Genomic DNA, 21,864 nt, shown 5'->3' with positions numbered 1-21,864 from the left:
GCTCGGCCAGCCAATGAGAGCGCGAGCCTGTGACGTCAGCGCCCACCTCTTCTCCAATGGGATGTTTTCTTTCCGCCGAGCAGCGCTGGCCTGCTGGGTTTAAGACAGGAGGAAAAAAAAAAAAAAAAGAAAAGATCCTTGGTGGCGTGAAAAAGTTGGGATCTGGCTGCTGGGAATCTGGCTCACAATCTGCTGGTGTTTACTCTGTGTCCAGCTGAAAAAGTCTAGATATCCTTGTTCGTTTCTAAGTGAACAGCGATCTGTGTGATGGGAAAAAGGAAAGGAGCACATTTTTCTTCCTGAAAATACTTGATGCTTGCGATATTTTAGTTTTCCGAGACGAGCTAACTCAGGTAAGACTGTTTTGTTTTGTTTTCCCTTTTCCCGTATCTGAGAACCCAGAGCCATGGAAACTTATGGAGATGTGGCTTTCAGCTCGTATCTAATTATTAGATGGAAAACTTCCTCTTTACTGACAAATATTAAACATGGATCTTACTTTTCTAACCTTGTTTACTCTGTAAGGATTATGACTTTTTAGCTATGCTGTTAAAACTTAATGAATGATTTCGTGCATGTACCCAGATGCTGTAAAATTGAAAAGCTAAGCTAATATAAATAACTTGCTCGCATCTGAATCTATGTTTGTCTGAAACTTTCTATTTAAAAAGCCTCATAATTTTCCTCATAAAAATCACAGGAAGAATTTCAACCCAGACCTAAGATGGACATTTATTTTTATGTATTTAACAAACACCAGTGCTGTGAATAGGGTTACCCAAATAATTTTTAAAAAAATCTATTTTTAAAATCTGACTTTTTTTAAAGAAAAGCGAAAACGCCAAAACAAATCAACTTGTCACGCATACAAAAAGTCACGCTCTAAATATAGCACAGTTGCACCCTTGCTGAAAATGACTTTCATCAAGTATTTGTGATAATAACTCACAATAAGTGTTCTACATCACTGTGGAGGATTTTTTTTTTTTTTTTGTAGAATTGTTTTTAATTGGAGGATTTTCATGCGTGGCCTATTTAAAGTCGTTCAACAGCATTTCAGTGTGAAATGAATCTAGTCCACCTTTTTGGAACCAGATTCCAAAAAGGTGGACTTCTCTTGTACTTTTGGCCATTTTGGTGCTGCATAACACATCTGCCGTTCAGTTTAGAACTCATGGTTAGACAATCTCAATCAGGATTTTCTGATAGAAAGAAAATATATCATGGCTCCATACTCAGCAGAAAGTTGTCAAGGACTTGAAGGATCAAAGCAACCCCAGAGCATCACACGACCACCACCATGTTCGACCGCCATACGATGTTCTTTTTCCTGAAATGCTGCGGTATGTTTATGTTGAATGAAACAGGACGTATAAAGGCTCCATGTTTGTTGTGGCGTTGTTATCTAAAGCAGAAGAACACAAATGTGTGATCGGATTTTGGTAGGTCAGTCACTTATAGGAAGCCTACTTCTTGCTGTCAGACTTGTTCTGCGAGGGTGGCAGTAATCAGATCTTTAGAGATGGAGGGATCTATCCAAAAATATCGACAATAACAATACCAAGTCGGTATCAGTATCGGATCGACAATAGCATGATAATATCGATACTTACGTTTCAGAATCACTCTTGAAATTTCATTTTATTTCCGAGTTGTAGTTTTTCAACCGTACCATAAAAAGACTTTGTTTTGATTTGCTCTCAAATTATATTTTTCTGCCCTTTGTAAGTTGTTTTGTTTCTCTATTGTTACTGTTTATCATGTTATGAAGTCTAGTAGACACCTATACATTTTGTCCAAATTGTGTCCTAGATTTGAACAAAAATAATTAAAAGAAAACAACAGCAACAAAAAATGTCTGAAGGTCATAAGTTTGATGATATGTCAGACTTAAAATGTATCAGTGTCAGAATCAGCATCAGTGTCGGCGATACTGACCTTGTGTTTGATGGGTATTGGATCGATTGCCGCTTGATATAAAAAAAAAATCTGTAGCATTCAGTCAACTTTGAGAAGGCCGGAACTGATGGTAAAATGATGATTTATTAAAGTCGTCCTTGCATGTAATCAACCACCGCACGAGCTAAACGAGAGAAATAAAAATTACAATCGTTTTTTTACCGTTAGTGAAGCAAAGCTCGTCACATTGATACAATTCCTCTCATGAATCATTAATCAAGCAGTCACAGAATTAAATTACTTAAATAAACTTCAATTGCCGTTAGCTTGTTATTGTCTTATTGACTGAAGCTAAATTTAAGTTGCCTTTTGTGCGTTTTTCTATTTTGCTCTTAACCTTTTTTTTTATGGCAGTGAACCTTCTCCCGTAGCTCTGTTGTTCTCTCAGCATAGATACGGTATACAGAATGTTGCCAAAATAAAAGCGTGGAACTTTAACAGCAACTACAAGTAACAAAGTAACATTCAGTTGGCCTTTACAAAATCTAATTGTATCAACTCAGCTTGTCACAAATGGATATTAAAAATGATTTGACCTTGAATATTTACCCTGGTGAAAAATAAATATAATAAGTACCGTACGTTAAATCTTAGCGTACATGAAGTCAGAATAATCATCAGTATTCTTCAAGTTAGTTAAGGATTAGTTAACTTGAAGGATGGTATTTTGGAACAACAAATTTTGTGCTTAGTGTATTTTAATAGTAATTAAAATGTGGCAAAGCACAATTTGAAGTGTACTAAGTGTACTATCATGTGCTTTTTTGGAACAACTAAAGTTATGCTTACGTACACAGCTTTTCATGTCATATAAACGTGCTTGGTTAGCATATCTTAAGTGTACTATTTTTGTGAATGAAAATATATTTAGAATATCTTTAATATTTTATACATTTTATATATTAGTATTGTGATTACAGTATGCTCCAATTACACTTTTGGTTTACCATAATTGCAAATGAAGTACACTTTTCAATACTTAATGTCTTTTATTCTTCTTCTTTGCCACTTCGTACATTACATGCTTCACCAGTACACAGAAGGGTCAATTACAACACAGTTTCCAGGTGAAACAAATTATTTTGTGTACTCAGTATATTCACATTTTTAAAAAGTACATTGCCAATATGCTATGAGAGAATTGTACAAACTGTCAATATATTAAAAGTTTACACATGATACACATGATAATGAAAATTGGCATAAGAAAACAATAGGTACACTTTAGAGGAACTGAGTGAAGGACAGAGTATTGTTTTAATACAATGTCACAGTATTCCAGTATGACTTTCAATTTTAAGACGTTGTGGACTCGCTATGCACAACGTCATAGCGGTCCCAATCATCAGAACTGATGATGATTGGGACCGGATGCCTGGGGTGAAAAAAACATTTTCGGGAGCCTTCCTTGCCTGTATATGTATAACAAACTTTTATTTCGGCAGCGTTGCGGATGTGAATTTTGTTAAAATTTGTTTATTTATTCTTTGAATTTTTTTGTTTGTTTAATCTACAAGTTGTTTATTCAGACATTTATTGGTGTTTTTTTTTCTTTCTGTTATGCTGCGCATGGCAATTGGCGGTTACCATAGTAACAGCTCCTCCCCGTTGCTTCCGGTGACTGTGGTAAGTATCAGAACCAGCTGTGTTTTCTTTTCAAGTATTTTATTTTAACGTCTATTTTAGAACAATTCTACGGAGCCCCTAAGGGGACATGGAGAGGGGGAAAAAAAGGAAAGAAATCCCGACTTATTATCTCGAGATCCCGACTTATTATCCCGACTTATTATCTCGAGATCCCGACATCAGTACATAACGACCTAATCACAGTGATGGAGGACACCCACCCATGGGGTAGATATATAGATTTTTATTTCGAGCTTGGGCTTGAGTATAAACACATTAAATCAGTGCTTGACAGCAGACATGGATTTAGTATTAGTGAGAGACATCTGAAGAGAGTTTTCAGAGCGCGGGGACTCATTCGGCGCAAGTCCTTTTCCGACTTGGCAGTTTTGGTAGAATTCATTAATAACCAGCTACAGTCCTCTGGACAGCTTCACGGTTACCGATGGATGTACGCTAAATTGCATGTGCATGATATCCTCCTCTGGGACATCTCTGGACCGCAGAAAATGATATAAGTCGTCCTCCATAATCAATGTAGACACACTCCCCCACGTTTACCGCATAAAAACATGCCCTTCCCCCCCAAAAAAGTAACTCGCGATTTTTCAGAAATGTCGCGGGATCTCGAGATAATAAGTCGAGACTAGAAAATTCCTGAAGAAATTTAACCGGGGCCTGCCAAAGTGTGCCCGTCGGTTTGGACCCAGCGTTATGATGCTAGAAATTAGCATCAATGCTAAAGAAAGCTGCAATCATATGAGGACAATGACAAGAATGTTGACTAACATGTACTTGCACCGTTCAGTATGATAAAGTAAGTGTATCAGCTAAAATTAGCAAAAATGCTAATGTTAGCATCATTGCTGTCACTAGCATGTGGGACATCACTAGGATGTTCTCTATAATGGACTTACTCCATTCAGTATACTAAACATGGCTAATAAGTCAAATAAATAGCTAATAGCTTATTTAAGCTAAAATGCTAATGCTAATGAACTGCCTTGCTGCGCAAGGCAGTTCCCTAACCTTGGAGAAAAAGATAATGCAGAATAATATTATTGCACCGCCTATGGCGGTGCACTAACCTCAGGGGCATGTTGAGGCTTTTATTTTGAAATTTTTGTTAAGCTTAATTTCAAAGGTCCACACTAATCCCATGTCTAATAGTCATTGGGTTAAATCAGTTATATAATGCTCAAAAGAGCAATTACCTAATGTAAAATTTCTCAAGGCTTTTATTTTGAAATTTTTGTTAAGCTTCATTTCCCAGGTGCAAACTAATCCCATGTATAACAGTGATTGGATAAAATCCGTTATATAATGCTCAAAAGAGCAATAATCTCATGTAAAAATTGGCAAGAATTTTATTTTGAAATTTTTGTTAAACTTCATTTCAAAGGACCAAACTAATCCCATGTGTATCAGTGCTTTGGATAAAAAAGTCACATAAAGCCAAAAAGAGCAATTACATGATGTAAAAATATTCAAGGCTTTTATTTTGAAATTTTTGTTAAGCTTAATTTCAAAGGTCCACACTAATCCCATGTCTAATAGTCATTTGGTTAAATCAGTTATATAATGCTCAAAAGAGCAATTACCTAATGTAAAATTTCTCAAGGCTTTTATTTTGAAATTTTTGTTAAGCTTCATTTCCCAGGTGCAAACTAATCCCATGTATAACAGTGATTGGATAAAATCCGTTATATAATGCTCAAAAGAGCAATAATCTCATGTAAAAATTGGCAAGAATTTTATTTTGAAATTTTTGTTAAACTTCATTTCAAAGGACCAAACTAATCCCATGTGTATCAGTGCTTTGGATAAAAAAGTCACATAAAGCCAAAAAGAGCAATTACATGATGTAAAAATATTCAAGGCTTTTATTTTGAAATTTTTGTTAAGCTTCATTTCAAAGGGCCAAACTAATCCCATGTCTAATAGTCATTTGGTTAAATCAGTTATATAAAGCTCAACAGAGCAAATACCTGATGTAAAAATTGTCAAGGCTTTTATTTTGAAATTTTCAGTAAGCTTACTTTTAAATTGCCACACCAAACCCATGTGTAACAATGGTTGGATAAAATCAGTTATAAAAAGCCCAAAACACAAGTAGTTCTAAAGGCCTGCTCAGTCCTCCTCTGTAGTAACTGACAGTTCCACCATGTTTGTAGTTCTGACATTCATCTCAGACCTCTTTTGTAGGCACTGAGTGTCCGTCATGTTGTAGTTCTAACCTTCAGTCATTGTAGTTCTAAAGAGCAGTTCAGCTGTCATGTGAGTGAGACAGAGAGGGAGAGACAGGATTCTGTTTGAAGCAGATAGTTTTTCTGGTCAAAGCAGGCTGAACATATCTTTCTCTAAATGCTGTCAATAGCATGTGGGATATCATTAGAATGTTGTCTGTAATTGACTTACTGCACTCAGTATATTAAACATGGCTAATAAGTAAGAAAATAGCTAATAGCTTATTTAAGGTAAAAGGCTAATGCTAATGAACTGCCGTGCTGCGCAAGGCAGTTCCCTAACCTGAGAGAAAAATATAATGCATGCTAATATTATTGCACCGCCATAGGCGGTGCATTAACATGAGGGGGATATTGAGGCTTTTATTTTGAAAAATACATAAGCTTCATATTAAATGATCACACTAATTAAAATGTCTAACAGTGTTTGAGTTAAATCCGTTATTTACTGTCCAAAACAGCCTGTAGCTCTAAATGGCAGCTCAGCCCTCTGTTTTAACTGAGTATTGATTAGAACTACAGTGATGCGTATTTGTAGTCCTAACCAGCAGCCAATCCCCTCCTGTGTTCCGTTGCTATGGTTATCAATCCTCTGCTAACTGTCATGTGTGTGTGACACAGAAAGGTGGACAAAAAATTCTATCTTTGTGAGACACCCCATTGGTTTATATGGAAAAAGCAGTCCGAACAACTCCTTGCCGTTCAGGAACCGAGAGACGTATTGAAAAACCGTTTGAAGCATATGAGAGGGCTATTTGTCGTCTCCCATAGTACCGCGATTCATTTCTCTACGTCACTCACAGTATTAACAGCGATGAGAGAAAAAAATGGTGTGCCGAGATCTGAAATTTTTGAGAAATATATGAAAATACATGGGAGAGAGCCTGAGAGAGCGACAGAAAATCCTGTCGCATGACTTTGCTCTGAAGCACCTTGACAGAAAACCGTAAGCCCTAGAAAAATTTCGAAAACATTTTACCGGAGCAGGCATGCGTATCAATGTCGTGACCGAGTTTGATACCAATTGGGCGATATTTGTGGGCGTGACGGCGATTTCAAAATTATTTTGGGGTCAAAAATTCTCTTCATTTCTCACTCTAAAAAAGCGGCAGTTGGTGTCAGTTATGCTCTGCGTTTTGGCAGTTGGAAATTTGGCTCGTTTTTCGCTTTTTATGTCGCCATCGTAAGTCCAATTCCTTATAAAAATAATAGCTCCCTTCTCGGCATCGAGCCGCACGTTTTGATACCACTTTTGTGGGGGTGCACGCAGCGGTACGAGCCGCATTAACGGTGATGGAAGAAAAATAAATAAATAAAGAGACATTCTATTGGGTGTAGAATACACCCAATAGTCAGTACTGTCAGTACGCAAGTCAGTACTGCTCTCCTTATGCATTGCTATGGGCAGGCCCCAATAATAAGTCGGGATAATAAGTCGGGATCTCGAGATAATAAGTCGGGATCTCGAGATAATAAGTCGGGATTTCTTTCCTTTTTTTTTCCCTCTCCATGTACGGAGCCCTTAGGGGCTCCGTACAATTCGATAGCATACGTTGTTTCACGAGTAATTTTGCTATGTTTTGTATATGTTTTTAACTGTTAGTGTTATTAATGTTATCCAGTTTAGTTACGTTTAATCTTTAAAATGCTAACTTCTGCTAACTGCTCATTGGGAGCTATTGCGTTGTAGTTTGGTTATTTATTTTATTTTATTTTATTTTATGTATATAGAGGCAGCAGCTGCTGGATTGAAGTTATCCACTATTTCGATGTATAGTTTGTTAGATATGTTTAATTTTTCGCCTCTTATAGCACAGTAAGTTTTATTTTTTTGCCTTTATAACAAAATAGTAAAAGATTATGAAGGCACCTAGCAAGGCATACTTAGTTAGCATAAAGTAGCATAGGTAAACACAGAAACATATTGCAACATATTTAGAGTCTAATTATTAGGCACTATATACAAAGTACTTACAAATATTAGTGAAATGTATTTATTTTGAGATTTATTAAGGTTTACTAAAATATACACAAAACCTATTTGAAAATACCACCAAAAGCGCAACTTCAGAAAAGTACTGTTTATATCTGTAATATACGTTGAAAATGTGCATTTAAAACATGCTTTTATACAAATACATGCAAAGTGTATTTTTAAAATGATTATCCAAAGTGTAATTTTAGTAATATATTTAATTAGAATTCAAAGCATATTGTAGAAAAAAAACATACTTTCAGAAAGTGTACCAAAAATAAATGTTCAAAAAGAGTACTAGAAGCTTGTTTCTAAAAGTGTATTTTTTTTTACACTTTTAGTATATTCTTAATAAGTGAACCCACTTGATAAGTGTACTTCAGAAAAATACAGTATATATAAAACTTGTTTAAGTATACTATTTTTTCACCAGGGTTAAGCACATAAGTAAAAATAGAAAAAGTCTTTAAGCAGCTGAATGCAGTATGCCAACAATGTTCCATGATGTAGCATCGGCTACATCAGTGAATAAACCCCCTTCACCGCCGCTCTCAGTACAACAAAAGTCCAGGTTTTCCTGGAGTGGATCAGCGTCTCGGCCGCAGCTGGCTGCCGCCGGTTGTTGTTGCTTAAGGCCGCCCAGGCTCTGATGGCTCTTCCTGTGACACTGCAGTGAGGCGAGGAAGGGCTTCGCCGTGGCTGCTGAAGGGTTTTCTTCTGCCTGAAGAGCTCACACAGGGAAAGGAGCCATCTGACACACAGATGAGCTCCATTTAACATCTCAAACGCTCTGTCAATGTTCAAAAGCTTCCCTTTGTCATTTCCATCACAAAGGAGAGTACAGGAGTACAGCTGGGGTGTTTGGGGGTATTTTTGTGTTTTTCCTCTTTAGGCTATTTCATTCCGTGTAAGGAGGTTTTATTTTCTTTTTCTAAATAATGTTTGGCTCTATACTATTAAAAGTTCAAGCCCTTTCCTCCGACGTAATTTGCTCTCCAACAGATGTAGGTTTGCTGCTGTTTACCCAAATTACAGCCACTCCTTCACTTTTTCCATCTCATTTTATTACACGCCTCCCCCGTCTCTGTGAATTATGTACAGCTCCTTGTGAAAGTGTTGGCCCTTCTTGATCTTCCTCACGTTTTATCACGTTGCTGCTGCAAAACTGCAGCACGTTTTATTGGGATTTTGTTTGAAATGTCAGCGTGAGGTGAGGGCAGGACTGCGGTGTTGAAGGAGAGGGCTACGGTATTATGAAAATCAGAGACGGAGCCATGGCAACACTGGAGGAGTTGGATCAAAAGGCTCGAAATGGTAATTGCAGAGGAAAGTCGTAGATTTCCTCGTAGACAAGACGACCCGCTGAATTTAAGCATATTACGAAGCGGAGGAAAAGAAACTAAGTTTCTGAGCTTGTTAGTTCAGAAACAAGCTCATTGGAATACTTCCAATTCCATCAGATTGGAAGTATTAACCATCCAATCTGATGGTTAATACTTTTTGAAGGGCGATCTTGTTTAGAAGCTTCATTGTTTATTTTATTCTTGGTTTTTACTTCCTTCTTCTTTATTGTTTTTGGTTTTTGTGTTTTATTTCAGATATTTAAAATGTCTCTCGGTTCCAGTGTGGAGTGCTCCGCGCAAAATTAAAGTTTATTGGTCTTTGAGCAAACTTGCAACATTATCCTGTTATCAATATCATCACCTTCCCAAAATAAGAGATTTTCAGACTCAAAGTCACAGAGAGAGGAGGCTAATCCAGTCCACCCATGAGATTCAGGCGATGATTGCTCTGGCTTGCTGTCGTGCAGGTGCTGTGGGGTCATGGGCAGCTTCCAGGGCCACGTTCTCCCCGGCACCGTATTCCTGCTAATAGGGATCTGGTGGGCGGGAAAGTTCTCCCTCTGGCACACCACCCGCAGGAACAAAAGCTTTGGCTCCACCCGGCTCACCAGCAGGACCTTGCAGCGACGCATGGAGATCATTGAAAACTCTTTTTTTCTCTTCTGCTCCGTTATTGGTGAGCGGGTCTTTGTTTCTTCTCCAATTTTTTTTTAAATCGTCCTAATGCAGGTGGGCTAACACTTCCTTTGCTCTCCCCAGGTATGATCTGCGAGCAGTATGTCGCAAATGGCCCGATGCTTCATTTGTATGACTTTACAGAGAAACACTGGGAGCAGTTGCACATCTGGCAGCACACAACCATGTACCTGTTCTTCTGCCTGGCCGCTGTCGTGTCTCTGATTGTCCACACGACCAAGGCCGTGCCGGTGGCCCTGGACAAGCTGATGCTGGGGATCGCGTTCTTTGTCGAAGGTGTGTTCTGTGTCCGTCTGTGTGGAAATAACTAATTTTAACCTTAGAATTATGACATCAATCTTGTCAAATCAAAAGTCAGAATTCTGAGAGAAACATCTGGATTCTTCAGTAGCCATAATTTATTTAATTTCAATTTTGCATTGCGAAATTGAATCCTCTTCTGTTCCGAAACAAGCAAACAAAAAAGCTTCACATTTCTTCCCAGATGTTCTTACTTCCAAGATTGAAATTGTTCGCCGAACATGACATTCCCACCTTCTGACATGTTGATGGCAGGATGTGGCTTTAGAAACGACTGTTTGCAGCAGCAACAGGCAGGCAGGCGAATCTATGAGAAATGTTTTTGAAACAGCAAAAGTCTTGAGAAAGGGGTGGAGTGGAGATTTATACCGTCCGGCTGGACAATGACCCTAAACACGCAGCCAGAGACACAATGGAGTAGCAGGACGGTATCCTGCGGTTTCTGGATTTGTCTCTGCTTGACCACAACACGATCAAATTATTCAGTTGCTAGCAAAACTTTGTGGAACTTAATTTCATGCTCATTTAAATGAGGTGTGTCCTCAAAAACTTTAATTTGAGATTCCAGGTGTGGATTAAGGCATAAACACGTGTTAGGATGGCTCAGTCAAAGTCAACACCTAAACACAACTGAGAATCTTTGAACATTCATGTTTATCTGCAGTCTGGCTGAGCTTGATCTTTTTTTTTTTCTTTTTTTTTGCAAAGAATAATTTTTGTTCTGCCACCTGTAAACATGGCAGATGCATGTTTATCTGTCCCTGAAAACGACAGGAACTGTAATTTCAGTCATTTTACAAAGAACTGAGTGGGACGTAAGAGTATATTGGACACTACACACAGATATTTAGTCAAATTCAGAAATACTTCATGGATCCCAAAGGGAAATTAAATGCTGTCCTTATTGATATTAATTCAAAATTTTTCTAAGAAATTCTAAAAAAAACCTATGATGTGAAATTCTCAAGAGGTATAAATACTTTAGCAGGGCCCCATAAGCGGATGAAATACACTAACAATTTTCATAAAGTTGAACTCCTTCCTCTATTTCTATCAAGTTCTATCTGTTTTCTGTTGCTCAGGGTTCCTCTTCCTCTACCACCTCCATGGACGGACCATGCTGGACGTCCACGTGCATCAGCTCCTCCTCTACGCCATCTTTGGTGAGAGTCTTATATTTTTCCTGGAGGTCTTCCACAGAGACAACATCGTCCTGGAGCTGCTGTGCTGCACCCTCACCATCTTGCAAGGCAGCTGGTTCTGGGAGGTAAATCTGCCTGGGATCCCATAGAAACTGAAGCTCAGATCGGTGGGCTCCTCTCTCTCTAACCTTCCTATTCGCTCACAGATCGGTTTCGTGCTGTACCCTCCCAATGGCACCGTGTGGGACATGAAAGACCACAACACCATGATGTTTATCACCATGTGCTTCTCCTGGCACTTCGTCTTTGCCATTCTAGTTGTCGGTGTGGTGTACGGCACAGTCAGCTGGTAAGAACCTGCTTCGATAGATATATGAAGAACTGTTTGGTTGTCCTGGAATGCTTCCAGATTAAAGCGGACATATCATGCTTTTAAATTCTTCCCTTTAAATCATTCAATTATGGTCTATATAGAGTGAAACTGCAACATTTTCCCCCTCTTTCTCCCGCACCTCTTTCACTCCCTTTTTCTGAAAGCAAGTCGTTTTGGTGCCGTCTCTTTAAATCTTTAAACCCCGCCCACCTCCAGGTCGCACAGTGTTCCACTCCTCTTCGTTTGGCCATTTCTGCAATTCGATAGCACAGATACAATTATGTAGTGGAACTAAAACTTTTTATTTTCAAATGAATTAAAAGAAAATGATAGAACAATGATTCATGTGAATGAACATGTCCAGTGAGCTACAGTGCCAAGAATGCCACTGAATGGATTTGAGTCATGTGTTACCCAAGACAAAAAAAACCCAAAAAAACTGTTTATGTAACTATACTATTCAAAACACCCAATGGGGTATTCAACAGCTACTTAAAAACCTAGCAGCTAGCACACAGCGCTAACATAAGCAGAAGCCACGATGCTAATGCTATCAAAACAATGGCAAGGATTTCATATCAACACACAATAAACTTCTGTCTAAAATAAGGTTTGCTGTCATCTTAGCATCTTAGCAGAAGGATCAGACAAAGTCTTTTGGCAAATACTTATTGATACCAGCAGAATTTGCTCAGTGCTTGATGTTGAAATGCTGTAGGCAAACGGACTTTACCCACTTATGGGAGTAAATGTCCAAGAAAAATAACATTTATTTACCATGCACTTTGAAGATTTTTTGACTCTAGTAGATGGTGTAATGAATTGTGTGGGTTAATACACCCAAAAGCTGAACATTTTGACTCATTCGCGTGTGGCTTTTGCATCCTTAAACTTGGAACACAAAGTCATTGCGAGAAATAAAAATGGCGGATCCGCGACATTGCTTAGATCAGGGGTCTCAAACTCAATTTACCCGGGGGCCGCTGGAGGTAGAGTCTGGGTGAGGCTGGGCCGCATTCACACACACGGTCTCCTCAGCCGAACCTTTCTGATTGCCTATTACCATATTTGGCCGTAGTCAGGCGCTGTAACAGCCGTAATTGTGTAGTGTCTCTTTAAGATACTCTAGTATTGCTAATGATGTCAGAAGTATGCGCCACGGCTTCTCTGTAGAGAGCGTGGGAGAAACGTGCTAGACGGACATGTTAGCTCCCTAACTTTTTAGTAATGTTACGGGTTGTTTGGACGCTGCTCAATTTTCATCTCTGATAATATAGCAGCCGTTCAACCGGGCTTTGTAAGGTTGGTGAAGAGCGTATTTATTAAAGGACAACACTGTGGAATTCCCAGTACCAGTGTGGTTGTGAGTTTTTGACCGTCCTGACGAATCTGCCGCCTCCTCTCCTTCCTTAAACACAACCCAAGCGTTACAGCGCCTAACCTTAACTACGTTACACTGATCAGCAACTTCCGGGTCTAGACTGGATGCTGAAGCACGTGAAGCGGAGCGGCCACGGAAATTGCGCATGTACCACATGCAAATAATGACAAATAGAAAATGCAAATAGGCCCGGCCGATGTCCCGGAGCAATATACTCCACCGTGATTGGTAAGTTTGTTCAGCTCCGCACACAACACTGAAAAGTGCCAATTATATCAAACTCGCGGGCCGCACTAACATTAAACTTTCATATTAAGGCGGGGGCCACAAACTAACGTCCCGAGGGCCGCAGTTGGCCCGCGGGCCACGAGTTTGAGACCCCTGGCTTAGATGGAAGTTCATAGCCTTTTTTAGCAGCTCTGCAGCAAATACTGCGAGGTAATCATCCGGAAACGTAATAGGTAACAGAGAAAACTAATTGGATTGAATAGTATGACCCATACAGAATATAAAAATGTTCATGTAGCATCACAAGAGGCTAAATTCAACTTCCTTGTGCTCCTAGAGACTCCCAAGTACACAATAAAATATATACAACAGCAGGGGTGGATTTTGCATGGTATGTCCCCTTGAAAGCACTCGAGCACACTGGTTTATGTTACTCCTAAGTGGTATTTATTTTTGTTTTCTCTTCAGCGTGGTTCGCTCCAGACTCAAAAGGACTCCTCCGATGGAAATGGGACTTCTGAAGCCCCGGGAGCGGGATGCCGAGTCAGAGGATGAGATTTTATGAGGACTGTTGTGCGACATTTCCAAAACAAATCAGGGATGCGAAGCTTTCATCTTCAGCAGCAGCACGACTAAGGGTGCACACAGGCACACAAAACAGGGCTATAAGAATGCTTTAGAGATATATTGTTTCCTCTGCCTTATTTAATCAGCTATAAAGCCTTTTAGCCTGACTTATAATTTATTTTTGCAGTGACAGGAAACTGATTTCTGCCATATCTTTATTGTCTGTACAATAGTTTGTCGCCTGTTATTTGGATTGTTTTCATCTATGTCTGTGCCAACATGTTGATAAAACAGTCATCTTCAGTCCGGTGTAAAAAAAAGTACAACTTTATAAGTTTGCCTTTACGTACTTTGCATACTGGTATTGTGTCTTTTTCCTCTTGCGAGAACGTCAGACCATGCATGTGGTCTGAACCCAAATCCAAGGCTGACTTTTATTTTTCATTTTTTCAAACGGTGTAAATGTTTACGTTTTGCTGTTTAACATGAATCTGTGGCACGCCAACCAAACACAGATTTTCAAGTTAGCTTATAAGTCACTTTTTTATAACTTGAAGTCACCGGACCGCAATCCAACAGAGCCCTTCTGAGATGTGGTGGGATAAGAAATCACAGTGGTGGGAAAGCAGAGCAAAAAAAATCTGTTTTGGTTAAATGTTTTGTTTTTTAAAAAATTCGAATCAAAACACAAAATCTTTTGAGAATGGGACCAGATTTTAACAATGTTTAGGGTGCAGTTGCGACAAATAAAGATTTCATAGAACTAAAATTCTGATTTTACTCATCTTTGCTTTGTGTTGAATAATCCAGTACAAGTTTGAGTATTAAGTATTTTATAGATTTTGAACTACTGACAATCAAAGGTGGCTCATATTCATTTAAAAACACACTAATTGCTCTTTATGTTAGTTGGAATTAAATAAGACATAAGACAGTGCACAGCAATGCTTAGACAAAACTTTTAAAAATATGTAGCTTTATGTTATTAAAGCTAAAGTTTAATCAGTAATACTTTTATAACAAATTTATGTCAGATCATGATTTTTTGGTTAATGACAAGTTGCTATAACGAAGACATTTTGAATAATGTCAACTTTGTATTAAAAGTGTCATGATTTACCGAATGAGACTTTATGACAACAGTCATAAATATTCATGAAGACTTACTCACTCATGTTCTTGACAGGTGTTATGTCATGTTTATGACGGTGTCATGACTGTCTTATTCACAACCCGCCAAATAAAGTGTTACCGACTTTTCTTTTGTGTGTGTGTGTGTGGCGGGGTGTGTGTGCTTGTGGCGCCCTCTGATGGAATGGCGCCCTGGCAGTGAACCAGATTGTCAATATAAAAAAAACCCCGCCTATGTTTCAAGTTACGTTTTCTAGCTTGTGTTGCACATATTACTCCATCCAGCTCCATAAATTATTCTGTGATTACAAAAGAAAAATTAATTTACCAGACTAGGTTAATGGGTATTCTAAAATGTAATATGCATAGAAACATCCCAAGTAACGTGTTGAAAAACTATAGTAGTTATAACTTCAAGTAACTTTATCAACCAATAGAGCTGCTATAATTAATCAATTTAATCAGAAAATATTTTTTTAAAAAGGTTGGACTTTGCATGAATTTCTGAATTTTTACAGAATCAATTTTGACTTCACACACTCTTACTGATGTAGCGGATTTTGTTTCTCTGCGCTAAACATTTGACTGTTGTTACCGTGTTCACGGCGCGATAGAAGAAAAAAATACACACGCAACAGGTTCACAAAAGGAAAATAGACTGTAAAGATCTTCTATTTCGAAGAGACTAAACACTCAGAACATTAAAAAGATGATGCGAAGCCTGACGCTGCTTCCTTTCAAACACAAACGCCCACATTCCTGTTTAAAAGTCATGAAATGTAGAAAAGCATCAGTTAGATGAGTTGTATTAACAAAAAAAAAGGCAAAATTGGATAATGATATAAAAGACGCATTAAAATATTATATTTTAGCCTGTTTGATCAAAGTGATAAACACGCATGTACACAAAAATATATTGGAGTGAGAACTCTTCTCTGCTTTGCCCGGATATGAGTGACATGAACCCGTACACCTGGTCAGGTGGAATACTGACAGCTCCTCTGACTGATTCTCAGTTTTAATGTATCCATCCAGAAGTGCAAACGCCCTGCGAGGTTTCTCTTCCTGAAGAAATTAGTTGTATTCTTCGTTTTATTCGATTTTTTTAAGGATCCAGCTATGTTTCAGTCAATTAAGGATCGAAAGAAGGACCAAAAGGATAAACCAAAGGTTTTGCAGGTAAAAGAAAAAACAAGAAACATCTTTACCTGTTACTATTTAAACTGTGAGTCCAGCTGGATTATCACATAACTATTTTGTCACTTTTGTATTAAGGTTCGAAAGAACGACCAAAAAGATAAATTGAAGGTTTTCAAGGTAAAAAACAAAAACATTTCATCTTTACCCTTCTAATATTTAAACTGAGTTATCAATTGGTCATTTAATCACGTTCTTGTAATTTGCTTAAGCCTCCAAAACTGAAGGAATCCTCCACAAACTGGGGTTTAATGGGATTCATCTGCTGTTACTTCGTGGGAGTTGGATCCATAATTCTGGTAAGTGATTAATCAGGACTGAATTGGTATTTTAGCCCCCTTTCATAGAGGTGATCTTGTCCCTCCTTGAGAGGGCAAACCTTTATCATTATGCCATTATTAATATGTTACTTGAAAATAGTCTCAAAACAACAATATTATTGTTTTTTATCACAGTAATCTCTGGGACAATTTATCTGCTGGTAAAATTTGTTACTGTGACAGATCGAGTTCAGATTCAGCTTCAGAACAATAAAAGATCTGTAAGACATGTTTGCTGTCCTGTGTGTCTATCAGGGAGTTTATGTGAGCTTCCTCCCTCACTTTGGAACTGATCTCTTCATCGGCCTCTATGCTTTTGGAAACATTTTTGCTCTTTCCAGGTAGGAATTAAAACAGCATAATGGAAAAATTCGGATCAAAGCAACAACACTTATTGGCTACTTCTGTACAGTAAAGCTCAGTAATATATGTGAATATTTCGTTGTTTGTCATACAGCACATTGTTTCTCGTGGGGCCAGTGAAGCAGCTGAAGAGGATGTGCGACATGTCCAGAGTATTGGCCGCCCTCACCATGCTTGTAAGAGCACACAAATTAAACACAGCATGCTTTTATTCCATTAAAAATATTTGTTATTTATCCCAGATCCATATGAATACATAGATAAACAACAATGATGATAATAATAATAATAATAATCCATTCTATACATGTTTCACACAAAGTGAAATAAGTAACAGTACATGGATAGCGTTAATCTTCCAGACAAGACTGCTTTAATTACTGAAAATTTAAACATTTTGCCACTCTTGGTCCTCCATATCAATTTTTGGGGGGAGAACAGATTCTAATCCCGTTGCATCAATGTACTATGTGTTTTTGTTACAAGTCTGTTAAAGCAGTGGGATTTGCTGACTTACATCCATTTGCACTCTAACTTCGTAGAAATGTATAAAAAAAATAATAAAAAATAACAGTAATAATGAACGTCTGTCTGACTGCCTCTCATTCGGCATCACGCGTTTTCCTGAACATCCTCCATTCGTGTTTGTATGCATAAGATGCATTATTACTGGCTTTTTTTTTTTTTTGTGGCTAATTGTTGACAGCTTTTACGCAAAGTGCAACTAGGAAATTCCTGTGGTCCTACTAGCTTTTAACTGGAACTCATTGACTCGGCTGTGACATGATTCTCTAATTCAAGTTATGACTTCTGAGGAAAAATGTTTGTTGTGCTCAGTGATCCAGCTAACAAAGAGGCACTAAGCAAGCCAACTATGATGTGTTTCTTTAGATTTTGAAGCATTTAAATACAAAAAGACATGCAAACAAATTATGCTGTATACTACCATGTGTATAATGTAATGTTTAAAGTTTTAAAAGGACAAATAAACAGTTTGTTGCTGTTACTCTCATTGTTTTATATATAGTCAAAGAAAATAGTATTCATTTCTATGGGACCAGATGCAAGATTCAGAGAAAGAAATTTGAAAGAAAGTAAAGGTACGTATAACTATATTTCTTTTCAGATACGCCGTCTTTTATAATATTATAGAATAACAGAATAATTTATGGGTAGCGTGATAGACTTTGTGTCAGTCATACCGTTCTGGGCTCGGTCTCGACTCTTTGACTCCCCCTAGTGGTCTGGAGCACTTCCGTTTGCAACACTTTTTGTTTGCTGCATTTCATTCGGGGGTGTCTTCTTTTTTGTTTGCGTCTCTCTTTTTGTTTGCTGCATTTCATTCGCTTTTTGCTTGCCGCATTTAATTTGTGCGCGTGTTTTTTTTTTTGTTTGCATGTTTTCTCTTTTGCTGCGCATTTGCACCTGTCGGCCACCGTAGTTTATGCCCAGAATGTCGATACTGCGATGCGGTGAAATGTCAGATGAAAATGTTGTGCAAACTTAATCATGGTGACTGACAAAAATGAGACTGTTTCATATACACATCTGTAGTGGCCACTAAATAGACTTATGGAGTTAGGTTAAAAACCTTTTTTGGAAATAATCTTAAAATGACGTTTCAAAACCTCGATGATCGCTTGCTCATAATCCGTGACATTGCTAGTGGATAAAAAGACAAAACAAAACAAACAAACCAAAAAAAAAAAAAAAATCCATCAGAGTGAGACCTCTGCTGCTGCTCCCAGGTGTGACTGACGTGAAGCACACACACCTGTCCAGGTGAGGCTCTGACTGATTGTCGGTAAGGAATGTGACGTTGTCATCCATCCACTCCACACTGAGGAAACCCAGCAAAGTTTCTTTCTGTCCAGAAAATTACCAGACTTATTTTCTCTTCTTTCTTTCTTTTTTTTTTGTCCGTTGGCATTCGAAGGATCTTCGATTATGGATAAATTAAAATCGGTCCTTAGCGGGGAAGAGTCTCGACGAGAGGACCGCAACATTTTACAGGTACATCTAATCATTCGTGCCTTTCACTACCAGAGCAAACATTTCACCAATTAATCGTCTAATAACGACCTGCGCTGGTTCTGGCCGCAGTCTGTGAACGAAGCCTCCACTTTAGGCTGGGGGACCCGCATAAAGGGATTCATCGCCTGTTTTGTTGTGGGAGCCGCGTGCACAGTTTTGGTAATTATATTCTGATGTCCGATCATTTTCACAACAGATTTGTTTCGCCTGCTCTTTAAGGAAGCTCAGAGCAGCGCTGGTGTGGCCTGACTGGTTATGCTGGTTTTAGAGGAATGTGGAAGATGCGATGAGTGTGTGCGTCTCTTCATTTCACTTTTAAGTTTTGGGCCAACAGTCCCACTATTATTAATAGGCCTCAATTTATTAAAAATGTATATGTAAGCATATTAAATAACATACAATAAATGAAATATGCTATTAATAATAATAATAAAAAGATCCACCTCTGTTTTTGTCAGCATAATTGGTTTGACATGTAGTCCTGTTGTCCTGGTCAACCAATCAAATGGTAGGATCTGATTGGCCCGCCTGAGGAAATGATTTTATATAGTGCACTATATAAATGAAATAATTAAACACTGTAATATTTAAATGTGGTTTAATGCAATAACGTCAAATTGTTCTAAAATCAGCGTGTGTGTGTGGTACAGGGAGTATGCATGCTGTTTCTGCCCAGAATTGGTCTCACTCTCTTCATCGTCTTCTACACATTTGGAAACATTTGTGCCCTTTGCAGGTAAGAATCATAAATGTAGAAAGAAAGAAAAAAAACACACACACACAACAATGCTTAAGTTTTATTGTTAGCGTTCACTTATTTGGACAATATATATATAAAAAAAGGCTGTATGTTCTAATTGCTCACAGAATGTTAAAACGCATTTTAACCCACTGCTTTTAAAATGTGATTTGTATTTTAACTAACAGCACGATGTTTCTGATGGGCCCAATGAAGCAGCTGAAGAGGATGTGTGACAAAACCAGAGCACTGGCCACAACGATCATGCTTGTAAGAGTGTGCAGAGTTAGACATGTTGCACTGCATGTAGCAATGTGCAGTGCTACATGCAGCATGCCGCTGCTGTTTTACCCTTCAGTGAAATGGAAATTGAGGTTTTCATAAATATATAAACAGTTAAAAACGTAACAGCTAAGAAAATAAGACAGTAAATCTCTTATTGTCTTTGTTGCTTTTTCTCCAGACTTGCCTTGTTTTAACTCTGTGCGCTGCCTTCTGGGTAAGTGAAATTTGAAGCAGCGAATACATTTCCTGCCTAAAGTTTACACACTCTCCTCTCAGGGATGAAACCCATTCATGTTGGTCTTTGACATATTCATTCAAACCATCCTTCCAGGATTGGTTAACACAATACCCAACTGCAAAGAATTTTCCAATTATTCTATTTTCATATGTTCGTGCACCAATTATTATTATTTTTTGTGTGTGATTCCCTTCCTAAAAATAAATTAAATAAATAAAATCATAAACATTTTTGGGACATTCATGCATATTAACTACAGACTAAATCTGCATGATCTCTCCAAACTTTGCACAAAACAGTGGTACTGCTATTCAGCTATAAAAACGTTCCGTAGTCACTTGTAGTATTTTTTTTGTCTTTCAGTGGAAGAACTTTGGACTTGCTTTATTATTTTGCATTTTGCAGATCTTGTCCTTTTGCTGGTAAGCTCTTAATCTCCCATCTATTGCAGCTCATTGGTTTCTGTGTGAAATCAGATTACCTTTTATAACGGGAGCCGTGTTTTGTTTGCAGGTACAGTCTCTCATACATCCCCTTTGTCAGGTTGGTCAGCTTATAGCCCTATTGGTTCAAATATTTTTGCATGAACATAAACATTAAGTTGTCTTTTAAACGGTGTGATTATTTTCCAGGGAGGCGATCATGAAAGCTGTGGCTCTCTGCATAAAGTGAACTCCCCCCTCTCCCTGCTGTTTGGAGCAAAACTTGTTGGATAAATGTAGGATATTAAAGACCGGGATGAATGAAGCTGCTCAAAACTTCCTGTTCCAGTGGAAAAAATTTTTTTTTTGCCTCAACAGATTCCCATTTTTTGCCTTATGAATCCAGTTGATTTTTAATTTTTTTCCCTTGAGTCTGAGGATCATTTTGAAGTAAATCTTTGTAACGGTGGCCTTTTAATTATTTTACTTGTAAATATCTGTAAAAAAAAATAAATACATTAAAGCTTTCATGAATGACTTATTTTAAGAGAAAACGGGCAATATCTCAGGACGAGAGTTGTGGACCCGAGCAAGTCTGGTTCGTCCTTCGGTTTGACTTCCAGATGTTTGAAGGTGCCAGGGTCGTCGTTTCAAGCAATAATACACAAGTATGAACACCATATAAATGTTGAATGCTTCTGCGTCCTAGAGATGAACATCAAAGTGTGCAGCTCAAATCTCAAAACAAAAGCAACAGAAGGTGAGAGAAGTCATTATCCACTTTGGAACAAGTCCTGTACTGAAAGCCTCTCAGAGAGGAAGAAGCCATCAGTTAAAAAGCATCATAATCAGCATGCAAATACACTTGGAGTATTGTGAAAAATCCCCCGTTTTAAGCGTTGCGTCATGTTATGTTATTCCCTCATCAAACACCTGGAGTGTTGTCTTGATTATTTTATACATGTTTGAGAGATACAATAATCTTCCGTGGCAACCGTTAAGCTGTGCAAAGCCTGGTTGGACTTAGCTCCGCCTTCAAGGCGCAGCTCCTCCTCAGCGCTGCAGTTTCCAAGCATCATGCTTCCGCCTCACAGAGCAGCTCTCCCCAGCGGCTCCTCCACTCAGCTCCTTCAGACTAGCCAGCAGCAATTAGCAACTGAGCATCTGCTGAGCTCGATATATTAACTACTTCTCAGGGTAACGCTGGTAAAAATGTTGTGAAAGGGTTAACATATATGGCATATTTATAATAACTGAAGGTAACATAGTTACTTGATTGTGATTCAATGTGGCTGGAAA

General features: G+C 38.3%; 3 protein-coding genes across 5 annotated transcripts; all 3 read left to right on the top strand.

Moving 5' to 3' along the window:
* Positions 1-134: 134 nt before the first annotated feature.
* On the top strand, positions 135-14,605 carry tmem45a (transmembrane protein 45a). 3 transcript variants are annotated; one of them, XM_028028845.1, is made up of 6 exons: positions 135-353; positions 9,617-9,825; positions 9,909-10,121; positions 11,228-11,412; positions 11,494-11,636; positions 13,738-14,605. In XM_028028845.1, exons 2-6 carry the CDS (start codon positions 9,630-9,632, stop codon positions 13,832-13,834), a joined length of 834 nt encoding a protein of 277 aa, XP_027884646.1. In that variant the 5' UTR covers positions 135-353; positions 9,617-9,629; the 3' UTR covers positions 13,835-14,605. The 3 variants fall into 3 exon arrangements, with proteins under 3 accessions (XP_027884646.1, XP_027884647.1, XP_027884645.1); XM_028028846.1 differs by lacking the exon at positions 135-353 and adding an exon at positions 3,512-3,585; XM_028028844.1 differs by lacking the exon at positions 135-353 and adding an exon at positions 7,441-7,647.
* A 1,406-nt stretch (positions 14,606-16,011) lies between these two features.
* Positions 16,012-18,601, top strand: LOC114151008 (vesicle transport protein SFT2B-like). Its single transcript, XM_028027885.1, has 6 exons — positions 16,012-16,146; positions 16,243-16,284; positions 16,377-16,463; positions 16,740-16,825; positions 16,942-17,023; positions 18,596-18,601. Exons 1-6 carry the CDS (start codon positions 16,087-16,089, stop codon positions 18,599-18,601), a joined length of 363 nt encoding a protein of 120 aa, XP_027883686.1. The 5' UTR covers positions 16,012-16,086.
* Positions 18,318-21,093, top strand: LOC114150680 (vesicle transport protein SFT2B-like). The gene is made up of 8 exons (XM_028027279.1): positions 18,318-18,860; positions 18,951-19,040; positions 19,532-19,617; positions 19,809-19,890; positions 20,084-20,119; positions 20,507-20,565; positions 20,657-20,686; positions 20,776-21,093. Exons 1-8 carry the CDS (start codon positions 18,795-18,797, stop codon positions 20,813-20,815), a joined length of 489 nt encoding a protein of 162 aa, XP_027883080.1. The 5' UTR covers positions 18,318-18,794; the 3' UTR covers positions 20,816-21,093.
* The last annotated feature ends 771 nt before the right edge of the window (positions 21,094-21,864 follow it).

This window comes from Xiphophorus couchianus, chromosome 9, assembly GCF_001444195.1.
Source record: "Xiphophorus couchianus chromosome 9, X_couchianus-1.0, whole genome shotgun sequence".
Lineage (NCBI taxonomy): Eukaryota > Metazoa > Chordata > Actinopteri > Cyprinodontiformes > Poeciliidae > Xiphophorus > Xiphophorus couchianus.
Note: the sequence above shows the minus strand (reverse complement) of the source record. Positions and strands in the feature narration are given on the sequence as shown.

Bases quoted from the DNA above. Each gene is read 5' to 3' on its own strand.
- tmem45a (XM_028028844.1), top strand. From the start codon at position 7,553: ATGTATATAGAGGCAGCAGCTGCTGGATTGAAGTTATCCACTATTTCG. The intron at 7,648-9,616 runs GTAAGTTTTATT...GCTGTCGTGCAG, and splicing joins TTTTCGCCTCTTATAGCACA to GTGCTGTGGGGTCATGGGCA. The intron at 11,637-13,737 runs GTAAGAACCTGC...TTTTCTCTTCAG, and splicing joins GTGTACGGCACAGTCAGCTG to CGTGGTTCGCTCCAGACTCA.
- LOC114151008 (XM_028027885.1), top strand. From the start codon at position 16,087: ATGTTTCAGTCAATTAAGGATCGAAAGAAGGACCAAAAGGATAAACCA. The intron at 16,285-16,376 runs GTAAAAAACAAA...AATTTGCTTAAG, and splicing joins ATAAATTGAAGGTTTTCAAG to CCTCCAAAACTGAAGGAATC. The intron at 16,464-16,739 runs GTAAGTGATTAA...TGTGTCTATCAG, and splicing joins GAGTTGGATCCATAATTCTG to GGAGTTTATGTGAGCTTCCT.
- LOC114150680 (XM_028027279.1), top strand. From the start codon at position 18,795: ATGGATAAATTAAAATCGGTCCTTAGCGGGGAAGAGTCTCGACGAGAG. The intron at 19,041-19,531 runs GTAATTATATTC...TGTGTGGTACAG, and splicing joins GAGCCGCGTGCACAGTTTTG to GGAGTATGCATGCTGTTTCT. The intron at 19,618-19,808 runs GTAAGAATCATA...TTTAACTAACAG, and splicing joins AACATTTGTGCCCTTTGCAG to CACGATGTTTCTGATGGGCC.